Source organism: Miniopterus schreibersii, assembly GCF_964146895.1.
Source record: "Miniopterus schreibersii genome assembly, chromosome: 10".
In the NCBI taxonomy this organism is placed as follows: Eukaryota; Metazoa; Chordata; class Mammalia; order Chiroptera; family Miniopteridae; genus Miniopterus; species Miniopterus schreibersii.
In genome coordinates this window covers 12,061,463-12,076,750 of record NC_138110.1, presented here as the reverse complement: position 1 = coordinate 12,076,750, position 15,288 = coordinate 12,061,463, and the positions used below count along the sequence as shown (strand labels likewise).

Genomic DNA, 15,288 nt, shown 5'->3' with positions numbered 1-15,288 from the left:
CTTGGTGTTGAAAGTTTTACAGCAAGTGGTAAGTGGCTTGACCACCAGGGAAACACATCATGGGATCCGTACTTTAAGGGCAGAGCGGCTAGCCTCTGCAACTCAGTGTTTTACTGAATTGTTCTTTATCAATAGAGCAAATTAGATTGGCAAAAACACTCCTGCAGTATTGAAACATGTCCAAGTTATAAGATGTTACCTTCAAAAAGAGTGATGCTAACTTAAAGCATCGATGGGGGGAAGCCCAGAGCAAGACTCAAAAGAGCTGCCTGCCACTCAGGACAGGCTACATAATTTCCAGAGCCCAATGAAAAATGAAAATATGAGGCCCCTGTGCAAGAATTAATAAGAATTTCAAGATGATGACAGCAGAGTATTGAACCAACTGTGGGGCCTGTCTGAGTACAGGGCCCCATGTGTCTGTACAGGTCACACGCCCATGAAGATGGCTCTGCCGCCACTTATTGTTACTAGCAGATCAGAGCTTTTAAAATTAGTCTAGCCTGTAGCAGTTTACTACCCTCATAAAAGTCAGCAGGGATGGAATGGACTTGGACTTGCTCAAAGGTGGTTTTGTCATTAATTTTACCTTCGATAAAGAAACACGTAAAGAATAAAATTGAGAAGCTCCTATCTTTTTTTTTTTAAATATCTTTATTGATTTCAGAGAGAGGAAAGGAGAGGGAGAGACAGAAACATTAATGATGAGAGAGTCATTGATCGAGCCCACAACCAGGCATGTGCCCTGACTGGGAACCGAACCCCGATCACCTAGATCCTAGGTTGACGCTCAACTGCTGAGCCACGCCTGGCCGGGCGAGAAGCTCCTATCTTTTTACATAACTTTTCTTTACATCCTAATCATTAGGAATTTGGAGGTCTTGTTTTTGGTGCCCCCCCCAAAGAATTATGTTCTTGATCCAATATATGAATCAAAGGATTCTGAAATGTTTAAATAGATCTCTTAGGCAAAAGGTTGAGTTCCATTTGGAAAAAAGTAGAAAACAAGAATACAGATCCCATAGGATATATCAAAGATATTGTTTGCCATGAGGCAATGCTGGAATGACATGAAATTGTTAAGGTAAAAAAGTAACACAGATTCTTGATGTCAAGACGATGGTAAAAACATGGGTTTTTACCTGAGCTCAGGCAAACTGAACATTCTGACAAGAAAGGAGGTCAACAGCAGTGGATTCGTGATGTTGACCTGCTGAAAAGTAAAATTTTAAATGCCGGAGAAATCACATGTAGCATGACACAGACAGATAAATCTCAGTAGGAAGAGGAAGTAGTGAGATCAAGTTAAAGAACGCACGTCAGTCACACGGGGGCTAGGGTGGCCCCTGCAATTTTACACTAGGTTGGAGAACCACAGAACCAGCAGTCAGTGACGTTGTAATCGTTAAAATCTAGAGGGACTATGCTGAGAAAAATCATACGTCTAAGCAACTGAAAATTACTGGTTTTATTACAGAAACATGGGATATTTTAAATGAAGATAGAATGATTATGGTATATGCCCATTTTTTGGTTTCTCACTTTGACGTTTTCTGTTAACCAACTAGTGACTCATTCAGCTGCTGCCACAGTAGGAGTCCTTGTACCAGCCCTGGTCAGGGGTTATTGAGTTACTTGAAAAGTCATTTATAAGTTCTTATCCTAAACATCTTTTTAAACTTAAAACATATAACGCATTAGTATAGGGCCATACGTATTGGCTAATTATCATTTCCTGAGCCGTTGTTTACAGTAACAATGCCAGCTTAGCTCCCAGTTTCTATTTCTTTAGTGTGGAAAGAGAAGTTATAGACATTTGCAAAACAAATTTGAGTGCAAAGTCTTCCTGGACTTTTAATGGTTTTGTTTGTTTGTTTGTTTTCTTTTTTCAACAGTTACCTTGCCCGCACACCACACCAGGTCAGCAGTTAGCTCATGGATTCTTTTGTTTTGTGTTTAACGACTCGCTTTTCATTGGATTTCCTCATGAGTTCAACTAGTAAAAACATACTTGAGAACTAACTTGGTAACTGGTGGGAGCGGAAAGGCATAGACATACTAGAGAGCAGAGCCCTAGCTTAGAGTTCACTGTATGTTATGAGCACCTGTCAGTATGTTTAAGAGGGAGTGGAGAATGTGGGTCAGTCTGGCTGGTTGGTAGGTGGAAATACTAGCTGGTCTCCCCCATGTTGCTTGGGGGTTTTTTTTAGGCAAATAAATCCACCCACTACCCACCTTGGAATATACCCCCAAAGAACTGTCTAAGGGAGAAATAGCATGAGTCACAAATCTTCCCATGTGACTTTCGATTTGTGGCTCACATTTGGAGTCCCTGCATTTTCATGGGCCGCTGTGCCTCAGTCCTGGCTTCTCCGCAGCTACCCTGTGGGTGATAGGAAGGCTCCCCAAAGGAATATCCTGTATGCCGTTGGTATTTTAGACCTTCCAAAACATGCTTTCCAAATTTGGAGAGGATCTCTTCATGTGTTGTGGGGACAGAACCAATTTTATTTGTGTAAATTATTATTAAGCTTTGTCACATAGAGAAGAAAAAAGATGAGGGCATTCATAGTGAGGAACCACTTTGACGCTCACCTCCCCTGGGCAGACAAAGGTTCTGTTTGTGATTCAGAGTGTTGGGGGGCACTTCTGTATATCTTGGTTTGTGGCATTATTTTCAGTTTTCACCAGAGACATTTCTATAGCATCAGTCTTTTAAAACAGAATATTAATAAAGGGTAGCAGGTTTCCTAGTATTTGTTGAACCTATTTGTTTTCCAAAAGGTCCATTCATTAAAGACTGGCTAAATCTAGTTACCCAGGAAGAAGTGATGATAGAGCCCCCTAGGGACAGAACACTCCTCAGCGTTCAGAAGGAAAGAGTGACTTATAGGATTGATTCCCCCCCCCCCCCATTTTAGTCTTCTGAATCTTTTTTTCTTTTTTCCAGGAGTTAAAAAAAAAAAAGAAAATGTTAAGGAAATTGATAAATTAACCTCTGCTAAATACTGAGCCCAGGTGGCCCCGTGGCCCTCCAGGGCTGAGCTGTTAGGGACCTCCAGGGAAGGAGGGAGGTGTCCAGGCACCCAGGGTGACAGAGGCCTCAGATGTGAGATTGGTCAGAGAGGAGGCTGGGCTGAGGTGGGCTCAGGGGCCTACCAGGTAACAGCCTTCCCTCCAGCCTTCACTTCCCTTGGCGATACCTTGGACCATAGCCGGGCCATTGGTTGGTTGCTGCACATGGATCACACGTGGGCACATGCACCCGGCTGTAGCATTTGAATCTTGTCTGTGATTTTACAGTCCCCGTGTGCTCCTGCTTGTACTCCCAGAGTCCCACGTGGCAAGCGGCAGAACGTGAGCAGGGGCCATGGCCTGCCTTACCTTTCCTTGTCTTCGCCGGTCTCTTCTCTCTTCTCTCTCGTCTTCTGTCTCTCTCCCTTCTTCCTGGGCCTCAGCAGGCCTGGTAAGAGGGCGCATAAAGGAACTCCTGGGTGTGCCCCAAGCATTTAGGAGCCCTGAGGCTGAGGGGTGACGAGGGCCGCCATCGCCCCTCCGTTCATTGGGAAACTTCCCTCTCACAAGACCCCGCTCTCCCCACGAATGGATGACTCACCCTCTGCGTGTTCTCTCTTCCTCTCCCTGTAGGGAATGTGACTGGAAACAGTAACTCCACGTTTATTTCCAGCGGGCAGGTGATGAATTTCAAGGGCGACATCATCGTGGTCTACGTCAGTCAGAACTCCCAGGAGGGCCCGGCGGGGCCCGGCGGTGGCGCTGCGGAGCCCGTGGGCCACCCGGTGCAGGAGGAGAGCCCGCCCTGCTGCGACTCCTTCGCGGGCCTGGGGCCGCGCTTCCCGGACACGTGCGGCGCCGCGGAGCCCGACAAGGCCTCGCGGCCGGTGCAGGAGCAGGGGGCGCAGCGCTGATAGCCCGGGACCCGCCGTGGCTCTCGGCGCCCCTCGGACCCGACGCCGGCGGACCAGCCGCGACTGCCCGGCCAGCAGCCCACCCTGCGCGCCCACGCGACGGGGGCCAAGTGCCCATGTGGCCGCGCGGGCCACGCTGGCCTCGAGCACCTGCGCCTGCACCTGCACCTGCACCTGCACCTGCACCTGGGCGGGGCGGGGCCGGGGGCGGGGGCGGGGCGCGGCCCAGGATCTGCGCCTTCTCGCAGCTCCAGTCGGTACATCTGCGCCCAAATTACCTGACATTCTCTACCCGCTGTGCCCTTCGTACAGTCGGGGGCTTTTTAAAAACGCAAGTGTGTTGTCACCATTCACTGGCATCCAGTCACATATCAACTCAAGTGCACGTTGCTCTAGTCGGTTGCCCCGCTTTTTTACCCCCTTTTATGGTTTTCCTCCCTCCCTCCCACTTCCCATCATCATTTCATCAGGAGCTTGTCCTTTTTTGACTTCTGTTTTTAATGGCAGGCCTGTTCTATTTGGGTCTGTGTTTTTCCCCCCTCCTGTATTTGTATTTCCCTTAATAACATTTTTCTTGATACTCCCCCCCTCCACCCCCACTTTTTCACTATTTAAGGATTTTTCTTTGCATTCTCCCAGGGGTGATGGTCTGTCTGTATTATCTGTTGCACCCCTTCTCACAAGTAAGTGCCTGTGTTTCGGTGATGGCTGCAGGCAGGGGCGGGGCGGGGGGGATCTGTACTAAGCACTTTTGGAAAAAGGCTAGAAATGTGAAGCCCGGAGGGAGGCTCAGGGAACAAGTGGAGGGGCTTTTAGTTTTTGAAAACATTTCTGTGTTCCCATTTTTCTAAAAGAGAGGAAAGGAGAAACCCCTTTTCTCCCTCTAAATGTTTTTACATTTTTGTCTGTCCTTAGGCAGAACTGAGTTGCAGTGTGTATCTTCCCCACATGTGCATCCCTGGGGGGAATTTGTTTACCTGGTCCAGCAGAGGCAGCCAGGTACTTCAGTAAATAAATCTCTAAAAATGCAGGCAGCTGCTTGGCATTCTTATGCTTGATGTCTCTCGGGAAAAGATGTGGGAGCTGAAAGGGCTCAGGGATAGCCTGCACACAGAGTGAAGAGAAGGCGCTAGGGAAGTTCAAGAAAGAATCATGTTGCAACGTTAATATGCATTTTCTTTCTCTAGACAGGAGGGGCCTAACTGTGTTTAGGCAGTAGGCCCCAGCTTCTTCCTAAATAACCGTGCATCTGTAATTCAACCTTGTAGAAGTGGAAAACGTTCCTGCTATTTTCCAGTGCATTTACATTAAAAACCAGCCTTCCTATTGTGAATCGAAGCAAATGTGTCATACAGGTGCTTTTCTCTTAGCATCAGCCCTCTTGTGAGGAAACATACGGTGTGAGTCAGGCTGAGTTGCTCCGTCTGTCCTGGTCAGTGAGTATTTGTTCTCAAATACTAGAGAAAAGTTAAAATGCCTAAAATTAATTTTGCAGGTCTAGTAGGCTCTCAGAGTGCTAACAGCAGACACTGTCCACACTCGGGTGGCCCAGCTGAAGGGAATGACCACTGATCGTTGGTTTCTCCCTGCTGGCTGAGGTTCTCTTGGAAATGCTGCAACAGTAGCAGTCAGTTTTGTTCATGGGGAAACAGAGGGCGGCTTTATAGTTTATGGGATTCCTTAGCCGACGTAAAAAATTACAAGAAATAACTGCATTGCCATGATGATTGGGAATTGACTGTCTGTTCTGCCCTTTTAGTTAACATTCATCCAAAGAGATGTTATAAAAATGGAAGAAACCATGATACCTTTTGAGATGCAACATATCAAACAAAGTATCATTCACAAAGTAGGATGCTGAGCTAAAAACCCAAGTTTCCACTCGGTGACTGTCAACATCCCTCTGATAGTACTCTACCTTTCTGTGCTTTCATTTTTCTTCCTACAAAAAGGCACTAATGATCGCTGTTGACACTCTCCCTACCCAGAGGTAACAAATTCAGCACCCTAAACAAATGTTTAGCACCATTTGTTTCGGGTGCTAAACAAATAAGAATCTACTTTCGGAAAAAGGCAGTACTCTCATTCCTCCCCCCACGGATCCCTCCTGATTCTATATTGACCCAAAGATAATTCGTGATGGAGAATGTATAGCAATTATTGGTCTGCATCTGCGTATTATAAAGATGTGTGTGACAAATGTATGAAATGAAGAAAATGATGAAAACTTGTTTGGGGGAATGTGATAAAGAGATTATTAAATGTATATTTGACCACAGAAGATTTTTTTTTCATGGTTTGCTTAAACAGGGCTCTTTGTAAAACAATGATCTGTCTTACTCCTGATCTCTGTGGTGGTAAATTTTGGTTATGTCGTGTCTTATTGGTGGAACCTTTGACAACTGAGTTGGGACAAAACATGACTTGCTTGCTTTGATGACATATATCTGCTGTTGATCTCATAAGAAAATTCTTTAAAACATAAAGTTGAAAGGGAAATGGAGTCCAGTAGTTCCTACCCATATTTAACTCAACTACCAGAAGAAAGAAAAAAATCTATTTTTCTCTCTCCCTGTAAGTGCAAAGAGCAGTTTGAATAATATTCTGTACTGGAACCTTCATATGGTGGAGGAGAGAAGGCTCTTGCTGTGAAACAAACTACCCAAAATTTAGTGGCTTAAAACACTACCACTTATTTAGTTCCTAAGTCCGTATTGGCTCAGCTTGGCTCTTCAGGCCTGGTTCTTCAGGCCTGGCGTGCTCCCACGTGCAGTCTGCAGGCAGGCGGGGGTCGGCTGGGCCTGACCGAGCCCTCTCCACATGGACCCTTATCCTCCCAGCAGGGGGCCTGACCTTGTGCTGATGGCAGGGTTCCAAGAGAGCAGGCAAAAACGTGCCAGGATTTTGGAGGCCTAGGCTCAAACTGGCACGCTGTTCTCTGCCACTCTCTGTTGACCAAAGTGAGACACAAGGGCAGCCCAGATTCAAGGGGTGGGAAGCAGAGCCCCACCTCTATGGGAAGCGTTGCACAGTGACAGTGGGAGAGAAGAAGATACAAGGAGGGGACAATGGGGCCCTTTTTGCCCTCTGTCTACCACAGGTGCATTGCTCAGAGTAAAATGGTGCAGGGCAGAGCTGTGCACCTAGGAGCAGGAGCGGAGCCTCCAGTAAGTGGTCCCTCCCGTGGCAGTGCAGAGTGTGGTGCACCCCTGCAACCTCGAGGCACATTCATGTTAAGTACTGAAATTCCTTCCAAAGCCAAGTGTTCGTGGTTGGGGAACTGGGTCTACGGTCCAGGTGCATTCTACTGGCAGTCGTTGAAAAGTGCCCGTATTTGCAAAATCGAGGATGCTGATGAGATACTTTTGGTAGGAAACCTGTTACATAAATGAAGGATGTCCTTTCACCCTTTATGCTGATTCAACAGACAAACGACATGGTTATACGCTTGGCAAAAAGGTGAGCTTCAGCCAGGGTGCTGTCCTTGGTGGAAGAGGTGGAATTTTGGAATGTTTGCTCTTAGACAATCTCTGATGGCACGTGGCTCCCCTTGGCCATCAGCTTCGGGGAGCTGTGGGGCGCGCTGGGAGCTGCGGAGAGGGGATGAAGCATCCAAAGCCCTAACGTTCGATGGGTGAGTCGTCATTTTTATTGAGTGTGCTTTTGAATCTTGGGCCCTGGGCATCCCTGAGAAAGGAGATGAGATAGCTAGAGAGTCCTTGGGAGTCTAGGGATGTCCTAGAGAAGGAGGAAAGACCATGGGCATTGCTCTGCTCCGGGGCACCAGGCAAGGCTGCTTGGAGAGGGTGGAATTCCTAACCCCCCGAGGCTGTGCTGTGAACAGACTACCCTGCAACTACTAAAGCCTCACAAAAAAGAAGTGGGGACCTGAAACTGGCCTGTGGTGGGGCCAGCAGCAGGCACAAGCATGTCAGGTGATATGACTGAAGCCAAGCCCGCAGGTGCAGGGGGCCACAAATGCTGCAAACCCTGGACTGACATTCCCACATCTGTATCCCTGATGTCTCTCTCAGTTGGGGAAGGGTAAAACATTGGCCACTAGCTTAGAAAAGGGGGCATTATAGGCCCAAGCCCCGTTGGGAGGGGACTGGAGCCCAGTAAAAGCTTCCACTGTGACCCAGGCTCTCGATTTCTCTTGAGCAGGGGTAACCCCGGAAACAAGGCTACATGGTCTGTAAAGTCACCGTAACAACTACAGTTTAATGATGAGACTCTTATGAGTTGCCTTAATTGAGGCAGAGGCAGTAAAACATCTTACCCTAAAATAGGAAAGAAAGTTCATATTTATTGGCTTTTATCACCCTTTTATTTTAATGGCAAGGAAACCATGAAAAGAAAATACATCTTTAAAATCTTTAAAAGAGCTTTTTTCTAAATACTGTATTAGTGGAAAAATAAACCCAAGAAAAGATATGTTTTCTAATTGGAAGCCGCGACAAGAAGCCACATGTAAGGCTCTGCTCCTAAAAAGTTGGGGGGAAAGCGGATTATTAAATAAGCATTCTTTGTGTGTCTTCCTTTTCAAAATACGATTTTTATTAAGCAGAGCTGGCTATGGTTCAAAAGGTAAAGGAAGACAGGAGTAATTCCTGATGACATAGCATTTAGCCATAAAAAAGGAAATCCTGCCGTTTGCAAACACATGGATGGACCTTGAGGGTGTGTGCTGAGTGATGGATAGGAGGGAGCCCTCTGGGGTGAAATCACACAGAGATGGACAAAGATCTCACTTAAATGTAGAATCTAAAACAGCCAAAGTCATGGAAACAGCATATTGGTGGGGGCTGAGATGGGGGAAATGGGGCGTGTTGGTCAAAGGGGACACACTCCTAGTTACAAGTGTGAGAGAACTAGCTGCTCCCCTCCTCACCAGCACCTGGCATTGTCCACAAACTGACTCTAAAAACAGTTACAGATAGTTGCTAAGGTTGCGGAGTTTGTTTGATTTGTTTTGTTTTGTTTTCCAAAAGCAAGGCTTTCATAGGCTTTAGATCTAGCCAAAGAAGTTACTAATGAAGTATTCTTGTGGGTAATTGCACTCTTAAATTATGGCTTTTCCCCCCTCTCATTATTTAATTAAACCTTTTACAGCCAACATCCTTGAAGCTCAAGCTGTAAGTAGGACAGCATTTGGCCCTGTGCTCAGGAGGTATTTTTAAAAATTGAAATGAGGTGGTATTTTCTGTAAAAGGAAGCTTTCTACTTCCTCCATGCTGTTTTGGAAAGAACGTGAGGATTCCTGTGTCCTGGGGAAAAACAAAGCCATAATTAGAACAATGGCCACCTTGGACTGTTCTCATTTCTCTTGCAGGAAATCTCTCTCTCTCTGTCTCTCTCTCTGTCTCTCTCTCTGTCTCTCTCTCTGTCTCTCTCTACACACACGCACACACACACACACACACACACATGCCATCTATAGACACACACAGATTATCTCCTTCCAGAATTATATGCAATCAGTTTAGAATACTGAGTTGCTCCAGTTCCCTTCACTGCCCCAGCCAACTGATTCCCTCCCCAGTCAATCCAGGCATGCTACAAACATGATAAATAATTAGCACTAGTCCAAATGGAACATAGAGAACTGTCATCACAATGCTTATATAAATCAGTATCAAGACAAATACAGCTTCAAGTATTCCCCATATTTGGAGAGTGGAATCTGTAGGTCTTCATTATCCTAGGAAACAATAAAATGAAGATGTGTCAGCCGCAGGTGACAGGGAAAGACTTGGAGGAAAGGCACCTGGGCAGGACTCTCCCTCCCTCCCTGGCCTGCTTCCCAGCAGCCGTCCATAAGCCAAGTGAACAGTATTCATAAAATTAGCCCATCACAAATGGAACGCAGAGGCTTCCGTGAGGATTGAGCTAATCGTCTCTGAGAGAATCGTTGAATGCTTGAATTACTAGGCAGACAAGTGTAGTAGTTTAGTTTCGCTAGAAGGGCTTCTAGAGGTGTCTCTCGAGGTCTTTGGGCCAATTGTCAGTCAGGTCCTGACTCTGAACTACCAACAACAAATGCATTTGTAGTATTTGTGTATCCCCAATATTGCATGGGGCATGCAGATACTCAATTTTATCTGCAAATGCAGATACTCAAATTTATCTGCAATGCAAATTTAACCGGACATCCTATATTTTTATTTGCTAGACCTAGTAACGCTGGCCCTCATTCTGCTTTCTGGCCACACGATGGAGATGACAGGATCCTGCCGTTTATTCTTCCTTATTAGATCACTGCAAAAAGATTTCTTCTTGTTGAGTATTTTGGGTGGTGGAGTGAGGAGGAAGGGCTCTAGGGGAAGCACCAGGTGAGGACAGTACATGTGGGAAAATGACAAGCATTTTCTCTTTCAGGATCATGTGATTGGGGCTGGAAAATGCCAGGCCGGCCAGGTCGATTTCCATGTGGCCCATGTATCTAGTTTAGAGATTTCCAAAGTTTGTTATTGTGGAGCCCTGACCCCTGACCCTGAGCTATTTCAGGGACAGACAACTTTAGGAAATGCTACGGGAGTCTGGGTGCACATTAGACCATGGAAGGTCTTGAGAAAACCCATAGGAAAGACTGCCGTTGATTTTCTGGAACAAAGACATGCCAGTCTCTCTGAAGACATGAGTTGGAGCCCCTGCCTGTGGAAGGACCAGAAACCCAGTCTTTTTTCAGGTTCACTTCCAAGACTCTTTATAGAAACTTCATGCCCTGTTTACATATTTGTGTTTATTTTGAGGCCTCAGAAATGGAGCTCACGTCATCTATAAATTCTTAGAGGTTTGCTCTTTGGGTTGGAGTGTACTCCATCTACCTGCCGTCCCCTCTTGCCACTTTGTCACCTGCTTGCCTAAGCTTCTGGGCTCTCCCATATTGATTTGCTCAAGCATAGACTCTAGTCTGCTTCTTAATGCCCCTTTTCCAGGACAGAAGAGACAGTGTCATCTCTACCCCCCACCCTCCCATCAGTAGCATGCTGGTAGATGTTTAACAACTGGTGGGAGGGGGCTGATTCAGAGTGTTGGCACTTCCCCTGGTGTAAATACTCTCACCGTGGCTGATTTCAAGCTGCCAACCTAGATGGCATCAAATGGGAATTGGGCAGAGAGGCACAGTAGCACACCCTCTACAGTATTTCTACCAACCAACACATTAGACCTCAAAAATATAGATAATAATAATGTAGCAATGTAAGTATGAAGTGATGAGCTTTAGTATTTATTAACTTTGTGTTTAATATAATGTATTTAATTGTAAGTTCACATTATTTAATTTTTAATGATGGCCCTGTTTAGCAACCAGCTGGCAAAGTCCCTGAGAATTTATATAATCATCTATTGCAAGTCCATGCAGCTAGCTCCAGCTTCAGGGTCCCGTCCCCTCTGCCTTCAGCCTGCATCCAGATTGCACCGCCTGTAACTCCCAACGCCTACTCACTTCTCCCATCCCTACCCAAGCAAAGGAATGCACTTGAAACCATTTTTGTCCTACCCAGATTCCAGGCCCGATTGCTTCCCCCAAAACCACTCTGCAGATTAATAAAAACAGATTTTTACATTATTATAGAAGTCCCTTTATCTTGAGCCCATTATTTCAAAACAAGATATTTACTCTACTTTGCATAAACAAAAACAACCAGTCTATTTCCCCCAAAGCAAAAGAATCAGCTGCTCCCAAATGTGATTTATAGCTTCTAGCTGGAAGTCAGCACAGTGGAGAACCATTGCAGCTTTGGAATTTGGGGGTCATTTCCCCCCAGGATTTCAATGACTTCGGGACCAAATCCTAGCTTGGGCTCCAAGTTTCTCACTTGGGCACTCGGTTCCTCAATTGCTATTGAAGAAAGGCTTTTCCCAGGTATGTGGAGTATGGGAGGTGCTGTGGGTTGAATTGCTTCCCCCCCAAAATATGTTGAAGTCCTAGCCCCTGGTACCTGTAAATGTCACCTTATTTTGAGGTCTTGTCTTCCCGTTGTGGACTGTACCACTCCGAAGAACCTAGAAGCGTGCACAGGAGTAAGCAGATCCCTCTCCATCACCACCCTCGGAGTGTTCTGTTCTGATCCCAACTGATCCTTGATTTATGTGTAACCCGTGCAAATGTGAATTCACTTCTACTCCAAGGTTTGTCAGTAGCCATGGTAACCCTCCTTCCCAAATAAACCACTTCCTGATGGGACCTGAGATTTCCAGAAGTCTCAGGAATTAAAGCAGTTTACCTTGGAAATTCTTAATTCAGTTGATTTTTGTCTCATAGCAGGTGTTCTATAAATACTTGATTTTTGATCACTTTCTCAGTCCCCATAAATGTTTACACCATGTTAAAGGGGATGCGTAGAGAAATGATATAATTATTGCCAACTAATTATGCTAATTGCTCAAGCATGATGGAATTGGTGAAAGGAGGGGTGAGGCCCATTCATCCATGTCAGGTACTGCTCTGGCTGGTGTGTGGACAGGACAGGGCTCCCCCTTCATACTCACAGGCTGCAAAAATAGGACATTAACAGGCAAGAATTTCACTTGTTGGGAGAAATCTACGTCCTGTATCCTTTATGTTAATCGGGCTTTGTTTTATCTTCCTAGAGTAATATTTTATATTTCTAAGGGATATGAAAAATACCCTCTACTTTTCTCATAAAAGCGTCAGGCAGTCATCTGGTTAAAGGCAAGTGTATCTGTCTCCCACTGCTGATGTAACAAATGGCCACCAACTTAGCTGCTTAAAACACGAATGGATTCTCTTACAGCTCAGGTGAGACATCTGAAACAGGTGTCACTGGGATAAAATCAAGATGTTGGCAGTTGCCCCTGGAGGCCCCAGGAGAATGTCTCTGCCTTTTTCAGCTCCTGGAGGCAGCCCCATTTTTGGCTCAAGACCTTCATTCATCTTCAGAGCCAGCAATCGCATCGGCCCCACCTGGCCTTCTGTTGCTCCATCTCCTCTGACTGCCCCGCTTCCCTCTTTTACTTGTAAGGACCTTCATGGTGACACTGTGCCCACCTGGACAATCAGGATGATCTCCCCATCTCCAGATCTTTAATTGCATCTGCAAAGTCCTCTCTGCCATGTGAGGTGCTATATTTCTATGTTCCAGGGATTAGGACACAGACAAGGAAACTTTGGCCCAGAATCTGCCTTGACTGCCGAGGTCAGCTGGCACCCATACCTGCGTGTCCCTCTCTCCTGCGTCCATGACATGCCCACCTTTTTGCCCTGACTTTGGCCTCTTAATCGACTGAGAGATACACTTGACTACTAGAGCCATCTGTCTTCCGTTTTGGATACTGGAAAATATTAAATTTCAAAAATGTCAAGTTGGAAGGTTATTTCATAATTGATGATCTGGCCATCTCAGTATATTTTCTCAACTGTAATTGTCAGGGCTCCACAATCGCTTCTGCCCAAATCTCTTCAATGCCACACTGGTCGTCTTTCTGAATGTTAATTTAAATTCATAAAGCATGCTGGCACCTTCCTGCATAAGATGATGGGTAATAATTCAGCTAGCCAGGCGAGCACGTGCTATAATGTCAAACCGGGGCCAGGAATATTCAGCTGTGATCTTTTAGAAAATTCTAGGGGTCTGAGCAAAGCTTTTTAAGAGTTCCATCTTAAAGGGAAAAAGTCCCAGAAATATCCTCTATGGGGCTTCCCTGGGAGCTGCCTGGCAGTAACGATGCCTCTATTTCACTAACCAAAATACATTTCAAGGGGGATTTAATTGAATAGTCTAAAGTTATGTCTTGGGAGAGGAGGGTTTGTCTCCCTCCCCCGACTATCACCTGGAGAAGGCAATTTCTGTGGTCAGGGCTGCCTTATTAGGGATTCTCTGGCATAGACAGAAACAGGAAAAAGGAAGTCCTCGCTGTGAGCACCTTACCTTCTCCTGGGACTGTGGATTCTCCACTCTAGACTGAAACCCGCATCAGCTACCAATTTATTTGAATATCAAGCGACGAAGACATTGAAATCAGTTATGTTGGCTGTAGTGATTGAGGTGTGCCAAGTCAACTGTGGCATACCATGGCTACTTGTAAGCGTGGCTGCCACCATCTCTTTATCACAACCGATACCCTCATTAATAACCAAACTCGTCCCTGAGCCTGCCTGATCGCCAGCCTCCAGGCCTCCAGCAAGTGCATCTCCTTCAGCTCTCTTGAGCGTTCCTGCGTTTTCCTCCAGATGCTGACAATTTTTCACTCGTCACTATGACCGAGAAAAGGAAATAGAATGTATACAACGTAAAATTGACAAAAACGTCAGAGAGGCCGCCACTTAAAAAATGAAGCTTGGTGTTCCATAGGTGTTGACAATGTTAACAATAAGTTCAACCTCTGACAAGAACAGATGCAGAGATGGTTTGTGCGACGTCAACAGGAGTTCAGTTCTGAAGGCTCAGGAAGGAGGTCAGCTCAGCTAGGGTACCTTTGGAAAATCAGATATGCCATTCAAATCAGAGGGGCAACCCTCCCCCTTAGAGCTCTCCTACAGAACTTTCTGAGGTGATGGGAGTGTACTCTTCAGTGGTTTTGTTGTTGTTGTTGTACTTTCAGAGTTGTGCAAGCATCACCAGGACCTAGTTTAGAACATTTTCATCACCGCCCCGAAACACAAACCTGACATCCATTAACAGCCACTCAATTTCCTGCAACCCACACCCCAGCCCTAGGCAAGCACTAGTCTTTCTGACTCTGCAGATGTCCCTGTTCTGGACAGTTCATACAAGGGAGTGAACATGAAATGATACAATATGCAGTCCTTTGTGGCCGTCTTCCTTCACCTAGCATCATGTTTTTAAAGTTCATTAATGTTCTAGTGTGTATCTATACCTCTTTCATTTTTTGGCCAATATTATTTCATTGTGTGGACATGCCATGGTTTTTTGCTGTTCTTTTATTTAGATGACATTTGTATATATGTCTAACTCTTCAGTGTGGCTAGACCACATTTGTTATCCATTTTCCAGTGGATGAACATTTGGGGTGATCCCACTTTGGGGCTAAGTGTAATGTTGTGAATGTTCATGCGCAGTGTTTGTGTGGACACCGAGTGACTTGCTGGATTTAAGGAAGAAACGCATGTCTGTACTCTCAGTACCAAGTGCAGCTGTACAAATGCAGTAAGTCATCAACTTCTTCCTCAGCATCGGCCCCCCATCAATTTTCCTGTTTTGCAGTTGGAAGGGACCTTCGCTGTCAGCTGGCTATGCTCTTGGTCAGGTGACCGTCCACTCAGCTCCTGGTCATGATGTGATGTTATCCAACTCACATTTCTCCATCTTGTGTACGTGATACCACGAGAGCCTTGGCCAAAATCCACATCCATGAGCTCTCTGCCCCCCCC

At 45.8% G+C, this 15,288-nt stretch overlaps 1 protein-coding gene across 1 annotated transcript in view; it reads left to right on the top strand.

Annotated features, from left to right (window-relative positions):
• Positions 1–6,268, top strand: part of TNFRSF11A (TNF receptor superfamily member 11a) — a gene marked incomplete at its 5' end in the record, with an annotated part of 50,763 nt that extends 44,495 nt beyond the window's left edge. Inside the window, one exon of the mRNA XM_081149062.1 lies at positions 3,649–6,268. Coding sequence (XP_081005188.1) covers positions 3,649–3,929 — 281 coding nt within the window. The 3' untranslated portion in view covers positions 3,930–6,268. The remainder of the gene's footprint in view (positions 1–3,648) is intronic.
• Between the last annotated feature and the right edge of the window lie 9,020 nt (positions 6,269–15,288).